Source organism: Vanacampus margaritifer, chromosome 18 (genome assembly GCF_051991255.1).
Source record: "Vanacampus margaritifer isolate UIUO_Vmar chromosome 18, RoL_Vmar_1.0, whole genome shotgun sequence".
NCBI lineage: Eukaryota > Metazoa > Chordata > Actinopteri > Syngnathiformes > Syngnathidae > Vanacampus > Vanacampus margaritifer.
In genome coordinates, this window is record NC_135449.1 from 17,607,382 (window position 1) to 17,630,606 (window position 23,225).

The following is a 23,225-nucleotide window of genomic DNA, read 5'->3' on the forward strand; positions in this document are numbered from 1 at the left end:
ACACATTTGTCTTTGTGTGATAGTCTCATTGACATAATACATTTCCTAGCTCCTTACCCTAACCCTTAATCCTAATGCCAATCAAAACCAATTCAAACCTAAACTCTAAAACCAAGTCTTGACTTTCAAAAAGAGGTCCTAACTTGTAGGGACCACCAAAATGTCCCTACAAGATCAAGTTGATCCCCACAATAGTTCAACCAGGAAAAACACGGCTAAAAAAAACAACCTCTCAATCAGGTTACAAAATTGTTTTACATTTTTATTTTTTTTTGCTTTGGTTTGTTACAGGCACGACACACGACATACGGCATTCGCAAGTGCTTCCTTTTTCTGCTGCAGTGCCAGCTCAGTCTAGTTATCATACAGGTCAGTGGAGAGACATGACATAATTTTGTTTTGGAAAACAATAAATATGGGTAAAATTTAAATGAGCTCTTATCTCTGCAGTTTTTAGCCTGTTTAGCTCAGCTCCCTCCTCCCATGAACACCACGGACATCCTCTGGCTCTCCTGCTTCAGCTACCCACTGCTAAGGTAGAAAACTCCTTACAAGACTTCAGTGTGCCATTTTGACATGTCAATGAAAAAAATAACTAAATATCAGTTGATATTGTTTTGACAGCTTGTGTCTTCTGGGAAAGCCTCGAGATAGTTCAGTAATGACTGTTGCCACAGGGAAGAACCTTGATGCCATTCCAAAGAAGGTAGGGTAGTCAAAGTGTGGCGCAATTGTATCATTGTTGACATATCTGTCTGTAACGTCGAGCTCTTTTAACCCAGTGGTTTGAACGGTTTTACAAACTGTAGCTTGGTAGCTTCAAGTGTCTGCTTATAACCTAGAAAATGTCAGTGCAACACAAACAGAAAATGTACAGTACAGCTTAACCCCTAGTAGCCATCCATCCATCCATCCATCTATCATCATCATCTGACGCTTATCTGGAGTCAGGTCGCGGGACCGCAGCTTTAAATGTGAAGCCCAGACTTCCTTCTCCCCAGCCACTTCAACCAGTTGAGGTGGCATGGGCATCTGGTTTGAATGCCTCCTGGACGCTTCCCTGGACAGGTGTACCAGGCATGCACCACTGGCGGGAGGCCCCAGGGACGACCCAGGTCACGTTTGGGAAACTATGTCTCTCAGCTGGCCTGGGAACACCTTGGGATCCTGCCGGAGAAGCTATATGAAGTGGCTGGGAAGAGAAAAGTCTGGGCTTCCCTGCTAAAGCTGCTGCCCCCGTGACCCGACCCTGGATAAGCGTCAGATGGATGGAGTTGAGCCCTCGGTCTTGGTCCTGATGCATTTGTGACAATTTCAATGATTTTGTGTTTGAACTGACCCATACCCCCATATATTAATCAATTGCAGTGTTACCCACAGATTTAAAATCTACTTTCTCCGGCGGGGAGTTAGTACGTCTCCTCTAGCCTCACGATCCACAAGTGAGTGATGGCGAACTAACGTTACATGTGGTATATCCTGTCGCGACACGTTTTTTTCTTTTTAAATACATTTTTAATACAATTCATTGAAAACTTCTTGGGTAGTGGCCAATTTACATTTTTGCGCCTGTCTGCTTGGGTTAGGGATAGGGTTAGACCTGAGTGTCCAGCTACATTCCCATTTAATATACAGCTACATACAAAATTTATATCCACAGACAGAAAAGAATCCTGGGTCGGATTTGACAAAAATTCGAATTATACTGTTAACACCGACATCGAGCAAACAAATCGGAATTGACCTGCATTGACCTGACCTGTGAACTTAGCCTTAGACAAATTTGGCAAATTGCAGGAAATGATCCATCTGAGAAATTTGACAGTATTATATTTCTCGTCAGCATCTCGCTTTTCAGCATTGGTTTCCTCTTTTTTTTTTTCTGCCAACAATTTCTAAACACTTGTGGCCATGTTATTTCTTATTTTTTTATGCTCAGTAAATTTGCAGACATTAAAAATTGTTTTTATGTTGCCATCATGGAGTGTGGTGTGTAGTGTTTTGAGGGGAAAAAAAAAATTTAGTGCTGGATCGGATTTGAAAAAATCTGAATTGTACTGCTCACACTGCATGAAATCAAAGTATGTGTCATATGCACATATGGGCAAAAAATCTGAATTGAGCAGTGTGAATGTAGCCTTTGTCTTCTGGCTGGCTTGGGAGCACCTTGGGATCCCTTCGGAGGAGCTGGATATAGTGGCTGGGGAGAGGGAAGCCTGGGCTTCTTTGCTGAAGCTTTTGCCCCCGCGAGCCAACCTTGAATAACCTGTAGTGGGTGGGTGGGTGTATGGATGGATGGATGGATGGATGGATGGATGGATGGATCAGAAAAGCAGGGTTGGGAATAACGACGTTTAAACTAATGGCGTAAATCTGTTCTTTTTTTCATAAATAGAGTAATCTAACTAATTATTTTCCCCATATTTGAAAAACAGTTATTGTTATTGTACGTGAAATGTGTTGCGTTACAATTAATTTATTAGTTTCATGGCTCAAAATAAGTTTACAGTAGGTTGTGCAGTCATGTGCGCTTTTCTGGAAAGCTTGCTCCGAGTAACCTGGCAATAGCTAGATTGATATTGTGATTCACTCAAGGGAGTTCTCCACAACATCAATCTAGGACTGCTACATTGTAATTTGCTTGGGAAAGGCGGGCATTCTGTACAATTCTTCAAGCTGATTTGACGATGCGGCATCTTGTACACGTTTGTTTTGATCAATCATGTCAACGGATAAAAATGTCGTCTTCGTTCTCGTCGGAGGGGGAAAAGCACGAACATCTTTACCAGCTAAAAATGCACGAAGCGGCTTTCGCTGTTCAACATTCAACATGGAAACTGTGAATAATTCTGCAAGAACAGAATTAATTGCAGCGTCCATTCGTCCATGTTAGGTTTGATTTTTTCTTCCTGGTTTCGTCACAGCTGCATATCACGCCCCAAACACAATGTCGCTCTGTGATTGGTCCGGATCGATGGAAATCAACGTGCTCGGTATAAGATGTATTCTCGGGAGTTTGTGAACTCACAAATACGCGAGAATGCCTTTTGCAGAGCAAGGTTATGCTCCATTCATTCATGAGTTCATTCATGAAAATGTAATTTGCGCAGTTAGAAGCACTATTGGCGCACCTCGTCACAATAAATAAAGGTGTCTTGACAGCTGGAATGCGGACCCGGTAGCATGGCCAGGCCCGCCCTGGTAGTCAGCGGTGCCCACCCTGGGTTGGAAGCTGTGTTGAGAGGCCTTGCCAATCTGTAACTTCTTCCTATCTGTCATGTAAACTTTTGTTTCTTCTATTTCACGTAAAGCATGGCTTGCCAACCAACCATATACTTCCTTTCAAGTTTGGCTTTGATTGACAGCTAAAGCTAGCCAATGACAATCGGGATGGAGGGCGGTCAGATGCGCGTCTTTTGACACATAAATCTACTTACGAGTTAGCCTGCGCGCACGCGCCCGCCGGCCGAATGACCGCCCACGTCATATTTAAGTAGCAAGCTGTGTCTGCCGCTGCCTTTTTGTGGATAAAAAAAAATTGTCGAACAACACACACAGTGATGCGGTTAAACAGACCCACAAACGCACGCAGGCACACAAACACACAAACACAACAACAAAAACTTGTATTGCAGGATAAAATTATTTATCACATGCAGCACAATATGAGTTCAATTCTGTTTTTTATTGCCAAGCTTGTTAATGTTGATGTCTAATAAACAATGCACTTTATACATTATCCTTTTAGATTGATATTTTGATTTTTGCCGAACCCATATAATATCGCTCTTATATCATTATCAGTCTTGCAGTAGAGGCAAGTGAAATAAAATAACACAAAGTAAAATTAATTAATATCATAAGTAGGTAGGTATACAAATAAATAAAAGCAATAGCAATCTTGTATACATTAATAACAAGAAATAGCGACACACACGTGAAACACTCGACAATTTGTGTAATTTAATAGCGCCAACAATTGTGTTTCTCTTAACCGTCCGTCTGTGCAAGGACTCTCCACAAATTACATATATTAGGGTGGCATATGTGCCACAAATCACCATATATCCAGTATTATTATTATTATTGTTTATTTATTAACAAAAATAAATTTCATAGATTTCTCAATCAATGAAAATACCCTATATAGCCTGGACATAATTTGAATTATAAATGATAATAATAATAATGATGATAATAATACACTGCGATTGGCTGTCAACCAGTTCAGGGTGTACCCCGCCTACTTCCCGAAGACAGATGGGATAGGCTCCAACACCCCCACGACTCTTGTGAGAAACAAGCGGTTACAAAAATGGATGGATGGATAATACAAAAAAATTTTTATCCAAATTATTTGATATAAAACTTTTCTATAAAGTAGTGAAAATGGTTACTTTCCCTGGTAACAAGTTACTTTAATTCAATTACTCAGGTACTTTTTTGAGCAAGTAATCAGTAACTTTAACTAATTACTTTTATAAGATAACATGCCCAACACTGCAGAATATAGACTCAACCCACAGAAGAAAGCAGTGCTATAATGCAACAGGAAGCAACAAATCAAAGTTTCCTGTCAAAATACTGTATTCAGAATATACCTGGGAGGTGCATCTCTGAGGTGCATTTCCCAAACATGTTAAATTACTGAACCTGGAAGCTTCTCTAAATTCTGAAGAAGAAAAAAACATTATCCCCTTTTAAAGATGTTTTGCATTGAATTTCAGCGGGCAGTTACAATTCAATGTCAAGAATGCAAAAAACAAAGTTGGTCTGACATGTCATATTTTCTCTTTTTGCTAGACTCAAAACTACTTCCTTGGCTGCTTTGTTTTGAAGTTTGGCCTGACAGTGTGTGCCTATTTGTTGGCCTTTGGATTCACACTGCAAGAGGTTTGTCTCAGAAGCACAAACTTAACCATACTTGAAAACACCACTGGAAAATGCCTGCATATACTCACAGCCAGGTAAGAGTTGTCATACAACCTTGTTATTAAGCAACTATTAATTTATCACTGTTTTTGTTCTCGGAGTGGGGAGGGGCTCTCATATTTACACAGTGCCTTAAGTGGGAAAAAAAAAAGTTCTGTTGGCACGTAATTTAGGCGGTGGGTAACAGCATATTATTAAGTTAGCATATCACTATTATCATTAAATGTCCAACTGCATTTGAATTCACCTCATGTCTCGTGCACATTGCAAGACATATACCGCAATTTGGACTATAAGGCGCACCTGACTATAAGCTGCGCTAGCTAAATCTGGGGATTACTCCTGTTTGGTCCATGTATAAGCCGCATCCTACTGTAAATCGCAGGTGTTTTAATGTTACCACACCAGTATATAAGGGATCCCGCTACCACAGAGGGTATTATCGGGATAGAGATGATTGTTTGGAAACACAGAACGTCCCATTTATTAACATCTGAGCAGCATCCGTGAGATGCACAAATAATAGAGCGCACCTCCTGCAGTCACAATAGTAGACTAGTATAGTATAACAATAGATCAAAACTTACAGCGCTTGACGAGGCAATAATGTCAAATGGCTTAATGAAATTCGTTTTTAAAAGTGCTGCCAGTAACACGGCAGTAAAGGTGCATTCGTAACAAGAAATAATAAAAAAATACATTAAAAATACATTACTGTAACAAAAATAACCAGCCTACTATAGCAGAAAAGTCCGTCCTTACCGGTAATTTCCATGCCATCGTCCTCCTCCTGTGTACTACGTAAAACCATTTAAGTCCTCCACAAAAAAAACAATAAAAAATAATGGAATCTCGCTAGTTTTAAACTAGACTACCGCACAGTGTCAAGTTAAAGGAGTAGGTGCTGGGGCGCCCTGGTAAACACGTCAACTTGCTGCGGAGGCAAGTGGGAGAAGGGAGCAGGCAGGGGGGTCAATTTGCGACTGCAGAGGTAGGCACGGGGGAGGGGGCAAGGGAAAGGCAAACTTGTTTACGTCACGTGACTCTGGTTGATTGATGCGCTATGATGTCGAGAGTCTCAACTCAAGACTTAAATGAAGATGATTGATCAAAATTACAATGGAAAAGAAGCCATCAGGTTCCCATAAAAAAGTTTAGAAAAAGAAAAGGAGGATAAATGGAAAAGGTAGGCCGATTTCTATGAGGCCATGATGTAAGTGACAGTCAGCTACCGGCTATTTATTAGCCTCTTGCTAATATGTTGCTAAGCCACAAAAGACGACTATTTCATTTGGTATTTAGTTTGGTTGAACTAGCAACTATTAGAATTGAGGCATCATGTGATGGAACTAATTTCACCCATAGGCAACCTAGTTTAGTGTCTAGTGGGTTTGCAACACAACACAGACATCTGGCTGATGTGGACTTACTTGCCAAGTTAAAATAACTTCTAACATATACACATGACATTTTGTTAAGATACATGTGATATAGATTTTTACATAATTTCTCGTGTGTTATTATTAAGATTATAAAACGTAGTTGTGACAGAGGCTTCTCTCTTGGCATGTCATTATCAGTGTGACGTAGCGCCTGTGACTGTTCGCCACTCCCCGACTGGAGCGCGCTGCCGTCTAGCTGAGAGGAGCAGCCCATGCGAGCGCGCACTGCTCGCTCTTCGTTTCAGCGGAGACGAGCTCCGTCAAAACTGTTTTCACACAGCCCACACAAATTCCTCCCGTAATTTGACACTTTCACAAACTGCTTACCTACCACCTATACTAATACAAAGCACATAGCGTACTAATACAAAGGTGCGTCTTATCCATCAGATCACAAGGGGGCGCACTGTAAAGGAAGCGAAAGAGCGTTAGGTAGAGCAAAACCAACCAAGTGAGCCCAAATACAGTAGGTGAGACAGAACGAGAGTGAGACAATTTGCGCCCTCATTATGAAAAAGAAAGTAGCGAGACAATTTGCGCCCTCATTATGGAAAAGAAAGTAGCGGGAACCCGGTGTGGTAACATTAAAACACCTGCGGCTTACAGTCGGGTGCGGCTTATATGTGTAACAAACTCGTGTATTCCCCTAATTTAGCTAGAGCGGTTTATAGACAGGTGTGCCTTATAGTCCAGAATATATATATATATATATATATATATATATATATTGTTCAATCTGAACCATTACATTTTATATTAAATAACAGGTGTAGGTTTATCAATTCAATGCATTTTTCTTTTCTTTTTTTGTCAATTGTGTAGTCAAAACTTAATTAAAAAAGAGTTTTTGGTCAACTCATGTAGGTGCAAAAGTAAGTCAACCCTGATCTGCATTGCTTACAAGAAGCAGTCAAAGTAGGATCAAGTCGGACAAATTGGTAACTAAACTAACCACTGAAATGGACCAATACAATTTGAGGTTTGGCAAAGAGATCATCACTGACTAAAACAGAAACAAAACCCCGTCACTTTAGTCTTATACTGGTGAACCCTTGACAGGTCAGTCAAGCTGAGAGGAAGAGAAATCTCAGGGGACCTCAGGAAGTAAGTAGTGACAGCACATCTGTCTGAAGAAAGCTATAAAGTTATCCCCCCAAAAATTGAGCTTCATCATTCCACTGTGAAGCAGATCATCTGCAACTAGAGAACACTGAAAATTACTACAATCCTGCCTAGAAGTGGACGACCTTCTAACATTTCAGCAAGAACCTCAAGAAAAGTGATAATTCAGGTAAAAAGCCAACTCACAAACATCACATCAAGGGATTTGCAGACCTCTTTTGCTGCATCTGGGACACGTGCATGCTTCAACAATCAGAAGAAAAGTAAATTGATAAGGCTTTCATGGAAGGCTTGCTAGGTAGAAGCCTCTGCTCACAAAAAAAATCAATGCTCCCCATTTCAACTTTGCCAACGAGTACCTGGACAACACTGAAGCTTTTTGGAAGTCCCTTCTGTGCACAGATGAGTCCAAAATAAAAAATTAAACAGTCATGTTTGGTGAAAAGTCAACACTGCATACCAGCAAAAGAACCTTCACCCTAGAGTGAAGCATGGGCTGGCTTCATCCTCAGGAACTGGACAACTACACATAATCCAGGGAATCATAAATTCAGAGGAATATTGTGAAATCCTGAAACATAACCTGAGGCGGGACCTGAAGCGGGCAGTTTATGCTAGACGCCCATCTAACTTCTCTCAACTGGCTGCATTTTGCAAGGAAGGGTAGCAAAAATTCCCCAAGATTTGAAAGACTGATAAATCACTAAAGAAAGTGTTTGGATGAAGTTCTCATTGCAAAAGGAGGTGCAATGTCCGATTAAGTGAGAGGTTCACATACATTTGCACCCATGAAATTAGTTTTTCTCAAATCAACAAATTTTGTTCAAGATTGAATGATAATATTATCATTATTTTTGTTCAAGTCTATTATTTTCAAATTCAGCATTGTAGATTTGGGTTTGACTAAACATTAAATAAGGTTATCTTAATTTTTTATACAAAAAATCTGATCATGCCTGCAGGGTTCACAAACTTTTGAGCAACACTGTATACACACACACACACACATATATATATATATATATATATATATATATATATATATATATATATATATATATATATATATATATATATATAGTTTTATTTTGTATTTAATCAAAGCAGTTCTGTACCTAAGCATATATTGTACAAATAGAAAAGATTTGGACACATACTGTAATTATAGTTTGCTGTGAGAGTGTGTACGGTTTATTTTTATTGTCTTTAGAACAATGTGTGGCCATTATCATAGTGTAACACGTTGATTGCAAATGTGTATTTTTTTATTTACTTGCAATTGACTTATATTTGTTTTGCGAATTATTACTTTTGGTTTTGTATTTATTTTTGTTTTACATGCTGAAGTGTTGTGTGTAATGCGCATGTCATGAGCGCAGAGAGAGGAGAGAGGTGTAACCGAGCAAGCCTCGTTCGAGAAGAGAGTTAAATAAGAGAGACGTGCTTGAATCCTGTCCTGCCGTGTCTGGTTAATTTAGCAGGAAGACGCCAGAAAACATCAACTCATGGCATGATAAAAAGGCAGTTATTATATCATTGGATGCAGAAAAAGCTTTCGTCAAAGTTAACTGGTCCTTCCTCTTTGCTGTTTTAAATAAATTTGGCTTTGGGAAATCATTTATCCACTGGGTATCAGTATTATATGATTCTCCAAAAGCTACAGTTACTACTAATGGGATTATATCTCAGAGCTTTACTTTACAGAGAGGCACAAGACAGGGATGCCCACTATCCCCTTTATTATTTGCAATATTTATTGAGCCACTTGCATTAGCCATATGCCAGGAAAGAAGGATTCAAGGAATTCACTCTGGGGTAACAGAACATAAAATTTATCTATATGCCGATGACATCTTACTTTATTTAGAAAAGCCGGCTACTTCGCTAGGGGAAGTATTTAATTTAATAACTAAATTCTCACAGTTATCAGATCATTCTATTAACTGGACAAAATCAACACTTCTACCTATTACAGAAAATTCATGGAACCCTGCAAGCCAGGACCCACACTACTCATTTCCTATAGGTAATTTAAAATACTTAGGCATAAAAATCTCACCTAAATTAACTGATTTAATTCATTTTAACTTTTCTCCACTTCTGGATAACATTTATAGTGACTTGGAGCGCTGGAATAATCTTCCTATTTCTCTAATAGGACGAATAGCCACCATTAAAAGGAAAGTTTTACCCAAAATAAACTATTTTTTCTCAATGATTCCATTTAAACCTACGGCTAAATGGTTCCAGTTGTTGGACTCAGCCGTAACAAAATTTTACTGGAATAAAAAAAAAAGCAAAGATTAGTCTATCTACTCTTCAGAAAAGTAAACCCAAAGGTGGTCTAGAGGCACCAAATTTTATGTACTACTATATAGCTAACCAGCTACAATATATCGTTCTATGGGCACAACCCAACAGAGACACTAACTGTTGGTTGGAACTAGAACAGAAGGATTGTAATAACCTCAGACTTCGAGATCTACTCTTTATTACAACATCGATTAAGCGTCATAATTGTTTTAAAAACCCAATGATTTCCGCCACCGTGACTGCCTGGTGGAAGGCACTAGAATTGACAAAAGCCCAAGTGGTGCCCTGTGGACTTTCTCCCCTATGGCATAACCCCGACTTTCAACTTAACAACCAACCATTTCATTTAACTGTGTGGGAGCAGAAAGGAATTACACATCTCCACCATCTCTTCTCAGATAATATGTTTATATCATATACATCCTTGCTCCAAAAATACAATATAAAAAACGGAATTTTTTTACATTATCTACAAGTTAAAAATATGATAAAGAAAAAAATTCCAACACTTCGGGGTACGCTCCAACAGCCTGTTTTCGCTAAAGATATTAACAAGCTTTCTCCGACAACAACAAAAAAACTTTCAAAAATATATAAGTTACTTTCATATACTGATAAAATGTCTTTACCCATCTCGAAATGGGAGACAGACTTGTCTATAGCACCGGAACCTGACTTTTGGATTCAAGTTTGTGAAAACGCATTTAAAATGACAAAATACACAAATTTACAACTTATCCAATATAAAATTATTCACAGAACATACATTACTCAATATATGATGAAGAAAATGGGACTCTCAGACTCCGACATTTGTCTCCAATGCTTACAAAACACTACAGACACTTATGTTCATGCTTTATGGTTATGTACTCCGGTTATGTATTTCTGGACTAAAGTCTTAGAAAAACTTTCCGCTATTTTGGACTGTAGGATACCTTTATCTCCAAACTTGTGTTTGCTAGGTGACCTAACAACAACTGACTTACCACATAAACAATTTCAATCTACACTTGTAGCCCTTACTATCGCTAAAAAAACAATTCTTGTTAACTGGAAAAATAAACAAACTCTGAATATCGACCAATGGTCTAACCTCCTCATAAATCACATTTTAATGGAAAAAATATCTGCCTCAAATAAAAACCAAATATCAAAATTTATAGAAACATGGTCTACGTATATAGAATTTTTTAACCTAATTCTGGTTACTTAATTCTGTCTGTTAGCGAGAGCCACTACATCGTGATAACTTACATTGATGTTTCTGCATTTGGCAATTTATTATTATATTATATTATTAGTATGGGATTTTTTTTAATGGGCTTTAGGTGAAAAAAAAACATCAACTCGAAACTATTTGTAGGCCGCCTTTTACCCAGCCTCCAGAAACGACAACAACATCTTAGGGTTGCAATAGCATAGGGGTTGAGACTGGGTGAGGGGTGGGGGTCCTTTAAAACACACCACTGGCGGAGCCAGAGAGGACGGGGTGGCACGTGCCCCTGCTCAAATGAGATTGGACCCCGCAGGCGCCAAATGATTAACATAACACGGCACAGGCACAGTGGCGCCGCACGTTTCCCAGTGCAGCCTCCCACTACGCCTACCAATTGCTATGCCACTACTGCCCAGTAGGTGGGACTATGTACTACAATATATTGTAATCCACCTCAATAGGAGTCTGGAGACGAAGAATCTCCCGAGTCCCATCAAGACACAGTGCATCAAGATTATACGTTTTTGGCAATCTCATGTTGGTTTCCCCGTGAGATGTGAGTGACTGTTTTGCACCTACATGAGTTGACCAAAAACTCTTTTTAATTAAGTTTTGACTACACAATTGATAATAAAAAAAAGAAGAAACATGCATTGAATTGATAAACCTTCACCTGTTATTTCATATAAAATGTAATGGTTCAAATTGAACTATATATATATATATATAATATTTTATATTCAGATAGATTGTTTTGAACGGACATCAATAAGTTAAAGTTGTTTTGCACAAGCTAAAAATAAATCCATGAGCTGAATGACAAACAGACGTGAAACAGAAGTACAGAGCGGCCTTCCAAATTAAAAGCATGGATTTCAAAATAAGAGATTTAAACATCACACACAAAACAGCTTGAAGAATACAGCTTAGCGCTTACTCACTTAGTATATATGCCCTAACGTTATTAGTCTAGAAGTGGGGGGTTTAATAGCAAGATTTAATAACATTATTATTAAATAATAACATTACTAACATTATGTGGTTGTAAATAAAGTGCTCAGAGTAACAATTTTTTTTCTTTTTTTTCATAGGGTGTGTGGAAAATTAAACAAGAAAATATGACTTGTTCCTTAAATGAAGCAAATTTCAAGTAAATTGCAAATTTCATTGATGTTAAACACTGTTAATTGGTTATTGTTCGAATATTGTACATTTTGTCCAGCACATTATGGGCAAAAATCTCCTATGTGCTATAATCCATCCATGCATTTCCTGAACCGCTAACATGTGCTATAATATGTACTTAAATATATGTCAACATTTAGAGACTCCGTTTGAAATTGTTTATAAAACAAAAGTATTTGGGATAATCTTTGGATATGTATGCTAAGTATACACAAACCTTTTAAAAATAGTATCAGGACTGAGAAAGAAGTATCTCGCATTTTAAAATATATTTTTTTAACCTCTGCATATTGGCTGACACTCGTCAAACGGAGGCCCTATTTGGGGGCAAATGGGCGTGGTTTATGCAAATTTAGAATTAATTCTCTTTCATCAACATGCACAGTCGTGCGGACAAAACAGGCTGGTCCATACGTGTCGTGAATCAGGTGGTGATTTTGCCTTTATGCCCAACTTGTGCGCAGAGCACGAACATTCCTACACTTTTGATAGTGATTGAGATCTATTGCTTGGGAAGCTTTATTTTGAAATTAGCCTTTGCGTTGGTGGCATGTTACGTTATGAGTATGTTTGCCGCTTTCTTGACATGTCTAAATGACGGCACACACGACAAATGAACTTGATATCAAAGGCCGGAAAAAAATCCTTTATCATTTTTTTGGGGAGTTACCCGAATTACTGAAGGAGTCATAGGAGTATCACAAAGTGCAAGAGGGAAATAGAGCAAGACCGCACTTGCACTGTTGGCTCATGTGAAGTCCCAATAGACGGTAAAAGGTCCCGGTACGCTGGAGGCTAAAAGTGAGAAGTGTGCGTACCGGCCCACTTAAAGCACTTTATTTACATCGCCAACATATTAAGAGTAGTTCTTTAAAAGTTTAAAAATACTGTATATTTTTGGCTACAGAAAGAATATTCCAAATCCATACAGCCTGAGCAGACAGATTTAACTGAGACTATGTCTTCATTATGGAAAAGTGTTTGGGATATACATGATCATCATTTTAGAATAGACACGCAGTGCATCATATCAGCATTGATTGGCATTGAAAGAAAATGTAGCGTGCCCTTTAAGTGTCATCTTTTGAATAGCAAATGTATTAAAGTTATTGGTTGTTTGGATTCCTTTAGCTCCTCAATCCATGCACCTCGTTGGTTCAGCGATCTGTCAAATGGCCTGTTGCTGACGCAAAAAATCATGACTGGGTTCTTGGTCTTACATACAGGTGGGTCCTGAGTGGTATTCACATCACACTTACTTTCATTTCAAGTTATCGAGCATGCACATTTGACGCACAAGTCTGTGATTCAACAAGACGTTCGTATTTGAACGCATGCATACTCTTCAAACAAAATTAGAACCTCGTCAGACCATGCATATGCACCAGTAACGATCAGCTTTTGAATAAACGTCAAACACACATTTTACCCAAGATACGTATTGAAGCTACCATCATTCATATGACCAATATTAATAATTTTAACAATAATAAATCTGGAATTTGTTCATAAGTTGACTGATCCCTTCACGGTTACGGTATATATAATATAAAATTAAGGTTAAAAATATTTTTAATTAATAATTCCGTATGTGCATGGGTTACAGGCCAAGGGATATCTCATACCAGTTATAATGCTAGTTATGACATCCAATTTGCTCATTGACACCTAACTCCCTTTCCAAGCCGGGCAAGAGAGATGTTCGTAAACAGGTACCGATGACGAGTGGGACCAACAATCTACATCTCGGTTTTATCGGGGTTAAGGAGCAAAAAATTAAACGACATCAATTGTTTAGTTTTAGCGAGGCACGCCTCCAGATTACAGCAGTTGTGCTGGTTTGTTGTTTCTAGAGGCAAATATAATTGAGTGTCATTGGGATAGCACTGAAAGTTTATGTTATACTTACATATAATCACCAAGTGGAAGCAAATAGATGCTAAACAAGAGAGGGCCAAGTACCGACCCCCGTGAGGTTGCATTGCCATGAATTACCACGCGAGTACTAAGCCTGAAATACCAATACGTTGGGAAGTGTTCTAGTAGTATGTTATAATCGACTGTATCGATGGCAGTGCTAAGATCGAGTAATAATAATATTGATGAAGTATTGGAGTCCATTTCTAGGAGAAGATCATTAGTCACTTTAGCAAGCCGTCTCAGTAGAGTGAACGGCCCTGAACCCCGACTAAAAAAGTTCATATTGATTGTTAGCGGCCGTGTAATCATTCAGCTGTTGTGCGACAACTTTTTCAAGCATGTTTGTAATAAATGGTAAATTTTATACCGCCCTATAATTATTTGCACGATAATAAAAAATGATCTTGGTAAGTTTGCCGAGCGCGATAATTCCCAGCCATGGCTTGTGTGTGTTTGTTTACATACGTCATCAACATTCGCGTTGCTCCGTTGCTTCACTCTATCAGTCACTGGGTAAAGCGGCTTTTTTTTCCTTCTATTCACTCACTCAACATGGTCTCCTGGGCGAACCCACGCCACCTGCACCGACGGCACCACTCCACCACCCGGAGCCTGTAAAGTGGCTTTCAAAGCCAGTTTAAACATTTTGGTTCGCATGTGTCCCATTGATTCTTCATAAGCACACGCAATTCTCTTTCTCATTTGTGAGCCGCGTCATTATTGCTAGCAGCGCACCACAGCTATCAGTGTTGTTTTTATTCATTGCTTGTGCTTCGAAGCCTGCCGAAAAAGCAACATTCGCTACGTGCACACACCCTCGCAATCCTGTGCTGCTCAGTGAGATACGGGCTTTACCAAAGACACTGGGTGGGTAATAAGTCACCAATAAGTCAATAAATCCTGTCACAACTGACTCTTCAACCGTGCTTAGCGTATTGAGGAGTGAATCATCTTGACACACACTCTGGAAGGCAATGCTGTGCCATAGTAGTTACCCCCTAAAAAAATCTGTATCTCCTGCCGCGGGTATGCATATTTTTCAATAAACGCATGAAGACACATGTTTTTGAGTTTTAGAAACAAGGTTTTGTAACAAGAAAAACATTATTCATCGCAGATGATAAACAAAAGAAAAACAAGAACACGCTCGCATTCTGCAATGGACTAGGTGCGTTCAATGACCATGCACATGGTAGGAAATCTCAGCATACATAGAAAAAGCTCAATAGGGACAGCCATCATTTGGAAATAATATGGACTAAGCTATCAAAGCCAAACGTAACTGCTCTTGTGTGGGAATTTTATGGATTTATTTATTATACCATTATCATTATATTAGTTAAAAAATATGAAAACCACAATATTATCGTTTATCACAATCATTTCTGGGGCAATTTATCGCCAAGCAAAATTTCTTATCGTGACAGGCCTACCTATAATTACAAAGACTGTCTGGGTCGAGGTTGGATCGCTTAAGTCGAGGTTGAATAACAGCGTTTAGAAAAGCTACTGGAACAGTGTCAGTGGAGAGTGATACATTTATAATATTTAAAAAGGAAGTTTCTAAAATGGTAAACAATTATTTTGTAAAGTATTCTGTGGGCCTTGTAAATCAGCCAAAATCCAGTAAAATTGCTCGGATTAAATGTGATAATCATCAATTTGCCTCGAAGAGTGTTCTGACCGAAGAGCAAGCAGTTTTTGACCGCTACGCAAATTTATCACTGCCGTGTGTGTGCTCATTAGTACTTGAAACATTTGGAAGTTTATTGGTCACAAAGGAGAATGAAAACAAAATAAATGGACTGTGTGCTCGACTGGCAAATTTGTCTCAGATTATACTTCATACTTAACTTTATCACTTTATTTATAAAGCCTGTTTAAAAGACAACTGACGTTGACACCAAAGTAAGTCAAAAAAAAGAAAAGAAAAGAAAATCTTCACTTCATCTACCATGGTAATAAGAGCATCAATTACAACATTCTGGTACGGCATTGCAGCGACTTAAATCTTTGGCTTTGCCTCTTCAGTCTCGCTTTTTGTAAAAAAAAAAATCCCCTAAAAAATTTATTTTTTATTTTTGACTGGTCCTGACTTAGAAAGAACAAAAATAACAAGAAAATCCATGAAATAGCGAGATAAAACTGCAATATATGAATTTATGCTCGCAAATGAAAATCCGCAATAAAATGAATCCGCAATAACTGAACCGCTAAGTAGCGAGGGATCATCATCAGACAGTGTGTTTTTACAGTTGTTCTTGGAAATGACATCAGCAATCCTTTTGGTCTACCCCCCCCCCCCCTCTCCTTTCAGTGGTGATCTCGCTCAGCTATGTCCACCGTTCTCAGTCTCTGTGGCGAAAGAGTCCTTTCAGCAATTCCTGGTGGTGTCTCACTGTACCTGTGGTGTAAGTCATAACCTCCTTTGCATCATCATCATGTATCAATGTTTTTTTTTTATCTATAAAAATTCCAATAGTAAATACTTTGTTAATACATACTTGTAGCTTCTACAAGTTCCATGACTGCCATCAAGGTTGTTTATGTTGCTTGTATTTCTTAATGAAAGTGTTCACTGTCCAGTGTTCATGAAAAAAGTTTTTCAAATTTTTTTTGGAACTGCGGCAGAAGTAATATTGGTCTATAGTTAGTGAATAAATGTCTATCCCCATTTTTATAAATAAGAATGACATTTACTATTTTCATCATAATCACACATGACATGGCTGTGAAAGTGGGAGGTTCATTTGTTTGGAGAAGCACAGTTTGTATATCTTCACAAGAGACATCATACAGGCATCTTTTCTAATGCACAAAGAACACATCTACTCTACCAACAGACAGTGATCACCCTTGAGCTTACAGCAGCCACTCTTGAGCCCATGTCCCATACCAGTCATACTACAGTGGTTATAATGTCAGTGTCTAACTGAGCATTCTCTAACATCAAGTTGAACATTCATTGTTTCTTCAATGAACAACTTTAAAGATAGACACATTTTACACACATCATAAAATAATTTGAGGATTGCACCGTGGTCTCGGTCAGGTTTCATGATGTAACTGATTGCTGCTCTCTTTCAGTCTGCTCAGTCAGATTGTCCAGGCCACTGTGGATTACCAGTTGTGGCATGATCGAGGCAGCCTCCTGAACTTTGGTCTGGCTGACATACCTCTGCTTGGCTGGCTGCTGGTCTTTCTGTCTCTTCTGCTGGTGGTGGTGGTAAATGAGGTGGTGAAGCTACATGAAATAAGGTAAATACTGCATTCCAAGTTGCTATATAAAGGTGATTTAAACTCAAATAACTTAGTTTTAGTATTTCTGGGGACGTTTTGTATTTGTTGTTTCACTTTTGAAGCATGTTACACTATTATTGTATATTACATTTAGGCAGTGGTGGGGCACGTCAATCCGTCAGTCATCATGCTGTCATTATTTCAGGCCATCCTACGTAGGTCCAGTCCGTCTCATGTCGGCAACCGCCAATGGGCATAAAAAAACGTATTTACTATGTCATGCACAGGCACCACACAAGCAGACACGCAGCCAAATAAAAAAATATATAATAAACACTAATAAATGCAAATAAAAAAAAATAATAATAAAAAGCGTTAATGCAATGAATCATTTTTGTCGCGGTAGATGAGGGTTGGGGTTATTACTTGAGGTAACTAAATGCTACCTTGGTTGACAGATCAGCAGTCTGATGTGCTCGTTTATTATTTTCACCTTGAACCTTTGTCTCCATGTAATAAAGAGAATTACAACTATCCGAACTTCGTGTTTTATTTATTTATTTTTTAATAAAAAAGGAAAAAGATGTAAACATCTCTGATTAGAGCTGCTCGATTATGAAAGAAATATTAATGATGATTCTTTTGGTAATAATTGAAATAACAATTATTCAAACTTTTTTTCATATTTTACTACAATAATGGGCTGGCACTATCGAATCTTTTTAAAATCGATTATCCTGTCTTATTCCATCAAATTATATTATGTATGTATATATATATATATGTATGTGTGTGTGTGTGTGTGTGTGTGTGTGTATATATATATGTATATACAGTATATATATATATATATATATGTATATATATATATATAGTGTGATGCTATTTGTGTAATTAAGCAATAATAATGCACACCCAAAAAGATCATCTTGCCAGATAAAAGTAGCAATGTTCAATGCTGAATGTCTAACGAATGTATTTTTGTCCATTTCAGGGTGCGAGTTCGCTACCAGAAGAGACAGAAGCTGCAGTTTGAAACAAAGCTAGGAATGAACTCTCCATTCTGACCAATGACTTGTGGGAAGTTGATCAGTAATTCTATTTAATACGATAAGTAGCCAAAGAAGGAAATTTACCACTATTTAGTAATACAGTAATGTAATTATCAGTTGCAAGACATCAAAGAGTTTGGTTTTGGTTTGGTTTCAAATCAAAATGTTTAAACTGGGTGTTTTGTCTTTAGGAATTCTGAGATGACAAAATTAGATCATTCCTGCCATTTTTGCCGAAAACGCCTAAAAAAAGGTGCACCCAAAGTACATTTGAAGCTGTTCTTGAACCATTTGGAGTATCAGCATAGTTTTGGTCTATTTTTAAAGATAATTTTTTTCTCTCACAAACAGTCAATCAGTTTAAGTGCTACTAGCAATGAATAATGGAAGTTTGAATAAAAATTAAAAAAAAGAATATATTATGTTTAATGAACTGATAATTCAATTTAATATATTCACTTTGTATTAATTTAATTATTTTGTGTGTTACCAATTGAAGCAATTTTATTCAGTTGGTCAACAATTCAATTTGTAATCTTAATTTGGTTCAACAATTCTCTTTTTATAGTGCACCTTCAACAACGGGATCATTGTCAAAAGGACATGCCATGTTTGTAAAAAAGGTGGACTTTTAATATAGGCCTATTGGTTTTATTAGATAACAGACGGCAGAACTATATTATGCCAAAACTCGGCAGCTGACTAAATGAATGAGCAAATCAAATGTCGTGTGTGGCTAAAAGGAGGCGGAGACAGAAAGAAACTCAAGGTTCACTGTGGTAAACCTGGTACCGACCAGGTTAGGTTCATAGAGTCTGTTACTATGGTAACGGATCAAGAGCTTAAGTTACCTCTCTTTATGAAAGAGGCTAGAGTTACCCTTCTTTCTCTGGTTTGAGTTACCTCGCTTCCTGAAACGGAAAACTCAGTTTCCCGCATTTCAGGGTTAATAGATTCAGAGTTTTCACTAAACCTGCTTTGTGAAACAGACCCCTGACCTCTGAGACACACGAACAGAGCTTTTAAGGGGCCCGTAAACTATGCCCCTATTTGGACTTTATGGATCGATGTAATGAGTGTGTGCGTGGTGCCCGCTCGCTGGACGGAGCCATTACGTCTTGTCACACAGACGTGTGCAATGACATCGGCCCATACGGTTTCATTTCACTAATCACCACTAGGGGTGGGAACCTCTGGGTACCTCACGATACAATACGATATGCGATACAAGGCTCACAATAACGATTATCTCACGATATGACAATACTGCGATTATCGATTTATTGGTCAGGTAATAAATCCACGATAAGCTACAATAAAACTACTCAAGACATAAATTTATGTTTTTTCAATGAGAAAATAGTTTCTTTTTGTACCATCACTGAAACAAAATATTAAAACTGGTGTCTTCTTCACAGTGATTACTTAAGTGTATTTTTTTTTAAACAAATACAAATGTCTTCTTAACAGAGACCACTTTCTGTGAACAAATTTGTGTCTTTAACACTTTTATTATGCAGCATGTCAATCAGTTACATAGTGAATTGTTTCATTTTATAAACTGTTGATGATTTTTTTGTGTAACATTGCAAAAGTAAATAAATAAAATTACTTAAATATTAAATCCAATTAAATCACTATTAATATTCCTCAGAAATTGTGTGCTTAAAAAAGTCGAACCCTAAAATATGTTTTAAAGTGTTACGTATGAAAAACTGAGTCAGTTGCTGGACAGATAATAAATATCTTACACAAGTAAAAGTAAGTTCATGAGTCTTATTTGCCTGAAGACTTCCATACATTTCCCCACCACTCTTATGAGGCGCTCCCCCTAGCGGCCTGCTAAGTAATTGCTCAATAAGTAATGAACAATGGAGCCGTTATAAGGGCTGTATCTTAACTACAAATATCGCGATACTTGCGTAGGCATATCGATAAAGACAAAGTATTACGATTTCTTGCAATATCGATATATCATCACACTCTTAATCACCACGCTGCGGTTGTGTGTGTTTATCTGTTGTTTTTATTTTGATCTTTGATGAAGTGCAGAATGAGAGCACTGGCGCTGAGTGTCTGCCTGTCCAGTGCCCGATGTGAGACAAACTGTACACTTACAGCCAGTCCTTTTGTAATTAGATTAACGGCGAGATTTTTTTGGCGCGCGAAGAGAGTCATGTTTTAACGCAGCACTCCGATAATGGCCCAGCTCTCTCTCTCTCTCTCTCTCTTCATATATATATATATATATATATATATATATATATATATATATTTATTTGTTAATTTATAAATAAAATAAAAATTGTAAGCCTTGCAAAATCAGTCAAAATCCGGAAAAACACCCGGAAGCGAAGGGGGTTGCTTCAGTGAAATGAGATAATTAGCCTTCATTAGACCTCAAGGTCTAATCAGGACAGTTATGGCAATGAGTTACAAAAGAGCCAATGATGGTTAAATTAACGTAAATTGCGCAAGATGCACAGTATGATCCGTCCGCCCATCCATGATAAGGTTTGTGAAACGAAACGTACATAATGAGAGGCATACTTTTGACCAAAATTTAGTTTGTAACTTGAAAAGTTTGTAAAACAGGTCGTTTGTAAATCGAAGTTCCACTGTGTGTACTTTGGCTCAATAAAGATTCGGAAACACTGCAATGGTGGCAATTGTTTACTAAGTACTATTTAACAGTAGTTTGAATGTCATTGTTCAGTTTTGTACACAGCCACATTTCCAGTTACGTGTGTATAGTACTCAGCATAAATGAGTACACCCCCTGAGACACAAGTCTCAAGCAGACTGTTGACTATAAATGGGTGTTACTTAAAGAAAACACTTTCCCATTTCATGCTGCTAGCAACGATACCACACGAAAGAGAAATGTCACAGGACCTGAGAAAGAAAATAATGTATTTGCACGACAAAGGTGATGGCTACAAGAAGATCAGCAAAGCTTCACTTATCAGTCAGAATACTGTAGCAAAATTGGTACAGCAAATTTTAAAAAGATGGAACTGCAACCATCTCATAGAGACGTCAAGGAATGTTAACAACTCGACAGCAGCGTCTTCCAATGAGACACCCGTGACACAATACGGCGTACACTGCAGAGGAATGGCATACATGGGTTCCGTCCACGGAGGAAGCCTCTCTTAAAGCCTAGGCACAAAAACATGCGCCTAGAGTTTGCCAGGGCCCATGCTGACAAAGATGAAGACTACTGGGACTCTATGTTATGAGACCAAATAAATGTTTTTGGAACTGATGGCTTCAAAACTGTATGGCGTCGTAAAAGTGAGGAATACAAGGGAAAATGCATGGTGCATACAGTGAAACATGGTAGTGACAGTGTCCTCATGTGGGGTTGCATGAGTACTGCTGGTGTCTGGGAGCTGCATTTCATTGATGGCAATATAAATTTACAGCTGTATTGCTCAATTTTAAAACAAAAGATGCTGCCATCACCCCATGCCCTTGGTCGTCGTGTACTTTTCCAACATAACAATGATCCCAAGCACACATCTAAGGCCACTGTTTGATTTCTGAAGAAGAACCAGGTGAAAGTGATTCATTGGTCAAGTATGTCTCCTGATTTGAACCCAATTGAACACCTATTGGGAATTCTAAAGAGAAAAGTTGGGCATCACTCTCCATCCAGCATCCAGTCTCTAAAAGAGGTCATTCTTGAAAAATGGAAAAAGATTGATGCAACAAAATGTCAACAGCTCATTCAATGCCTAGAAGACTTGGTGCTGTGATTAAAAATTATGGAGGCCATACAAAGTACTACATTTAAAAAAAAAAAAAATTATTGTTGGGTGTACTCATTTTTGCATCACCCCTATATGAGTAAAACTGAATGATGTGTAATCAAATGTTTTATTTTTAACATCCATGTTATAAGTTAACCAGAAACTTGGTCTTGCCAACATTTTGGAAATTGTTTTTGTGTTCATTGAGATATTGTTTAAATTGTTACTTTTGAAAGGGGGTGTACTCATTTACGCTGAGCACTATGTATATATATATATATATATATATATATATATATATATATATATATATATATATATATATATATATATATATATACATACATATAGGCGCGCAGACATGTTCGTATGTACCGTTGTTCGTAACTCGAATGTTCGTAAGTAGGGGAGCGTTTGTGTGTGTATATATATATATATATATATATATATATATACTGTATATACATATATAAACACACATAATATAATATATGTATATATATGTATGTATATATATGTATGTATATATATATTTATGTATATATAGATATATATGTGTGTGTGTGTGTGTGCTGTCCTCGCTCCGAAGCTTTGAGATTTCACCAGCTAGACAGCGAGTTAACGACGTTCCAAATAACGAGACTTTGTTTTCCTTTTGGGCTGTTTATTTGAACAATGGCCTCTGACCATTACCCTCTTTACGTTGTCGTAAAACTAAAAAAAAAAACTAGAAGAAAAAATGTGTATTAGCTAACTGTACACGATACACACTCATGCTAATAGCTAGTCACATTGCACAACAGTCTCTTATCTCTAATACTGTCCTAAATTAACTAAAATGAATACACAGTGTTATTTTCTTAACATCGCATGTACTTACGGACAATTCTTGTCCAAAGCAACAACGAAACAGGATCCAACAGTTCGCGTAGCACATAAACGAGTTGGCGTTGCGTGCTACCACATTGGAATTCTCTCTTCTCACCAAACAATGAACCAAGCAACCACTGGAGGGCGCTCTAAGGTTGCACAAACTCAAACGGTG

The 23,225-nt window shown here is 37.9% G+C and overlaps 1 protein-coding gene across 7 annotated transcripts in view; it reads left to right on the forward strand.

Annotated features, from left to right (window-relative positions):
* Positions 1-18,840, forward strand: part of tmem94 (transmembrane protein 94) — a 111,525-nt gene extending 92,685 nt beyond the window's left edge. For 5 of the 7 annotated variants that reach the window (XM_077550322.1, XM_077550323.1, XM_077550324.1 and 2 more), the window contains 8 exons: positions 292-369; positions 451-536; positions 625-706; positions 4,804-4,967; positions 13,345-13,439; positions 16,451-16,544; positions 17,221-17,391; positions 18,368-18,840. In XM_077550322.1, the coding sequence (XP_077406448.1) occupies positions 292-369; positions 451-536; positions 625-706; positions 4,804-4,967; positions 13,345-13,439; positions 16,451-16,544; positions 17,221-17,391; positions 18,368-18,440 (843 nt within the window). In that variant the 3' untranslated portion in view covers positions 18,441-18,840. Of the gene's footprint in view, positions 1-291; positions 370-450; positions 537-624; positions 707-4,803; positions 4,968-7,433; positions 7,479-7,560; positions 7,635-13,344; positions 13,440-16,450; positions 16,545-17,220; positions 17,392-18,367 lie in introns of those variants that run through there. The other 2 variants (XR_013289155.1, XM_077550328.1) reach the window with 2 other exon arrangements.
* The last annotated feature ends 4,385 nt before the right edge of the window (positions 18,841-23,225 follow it).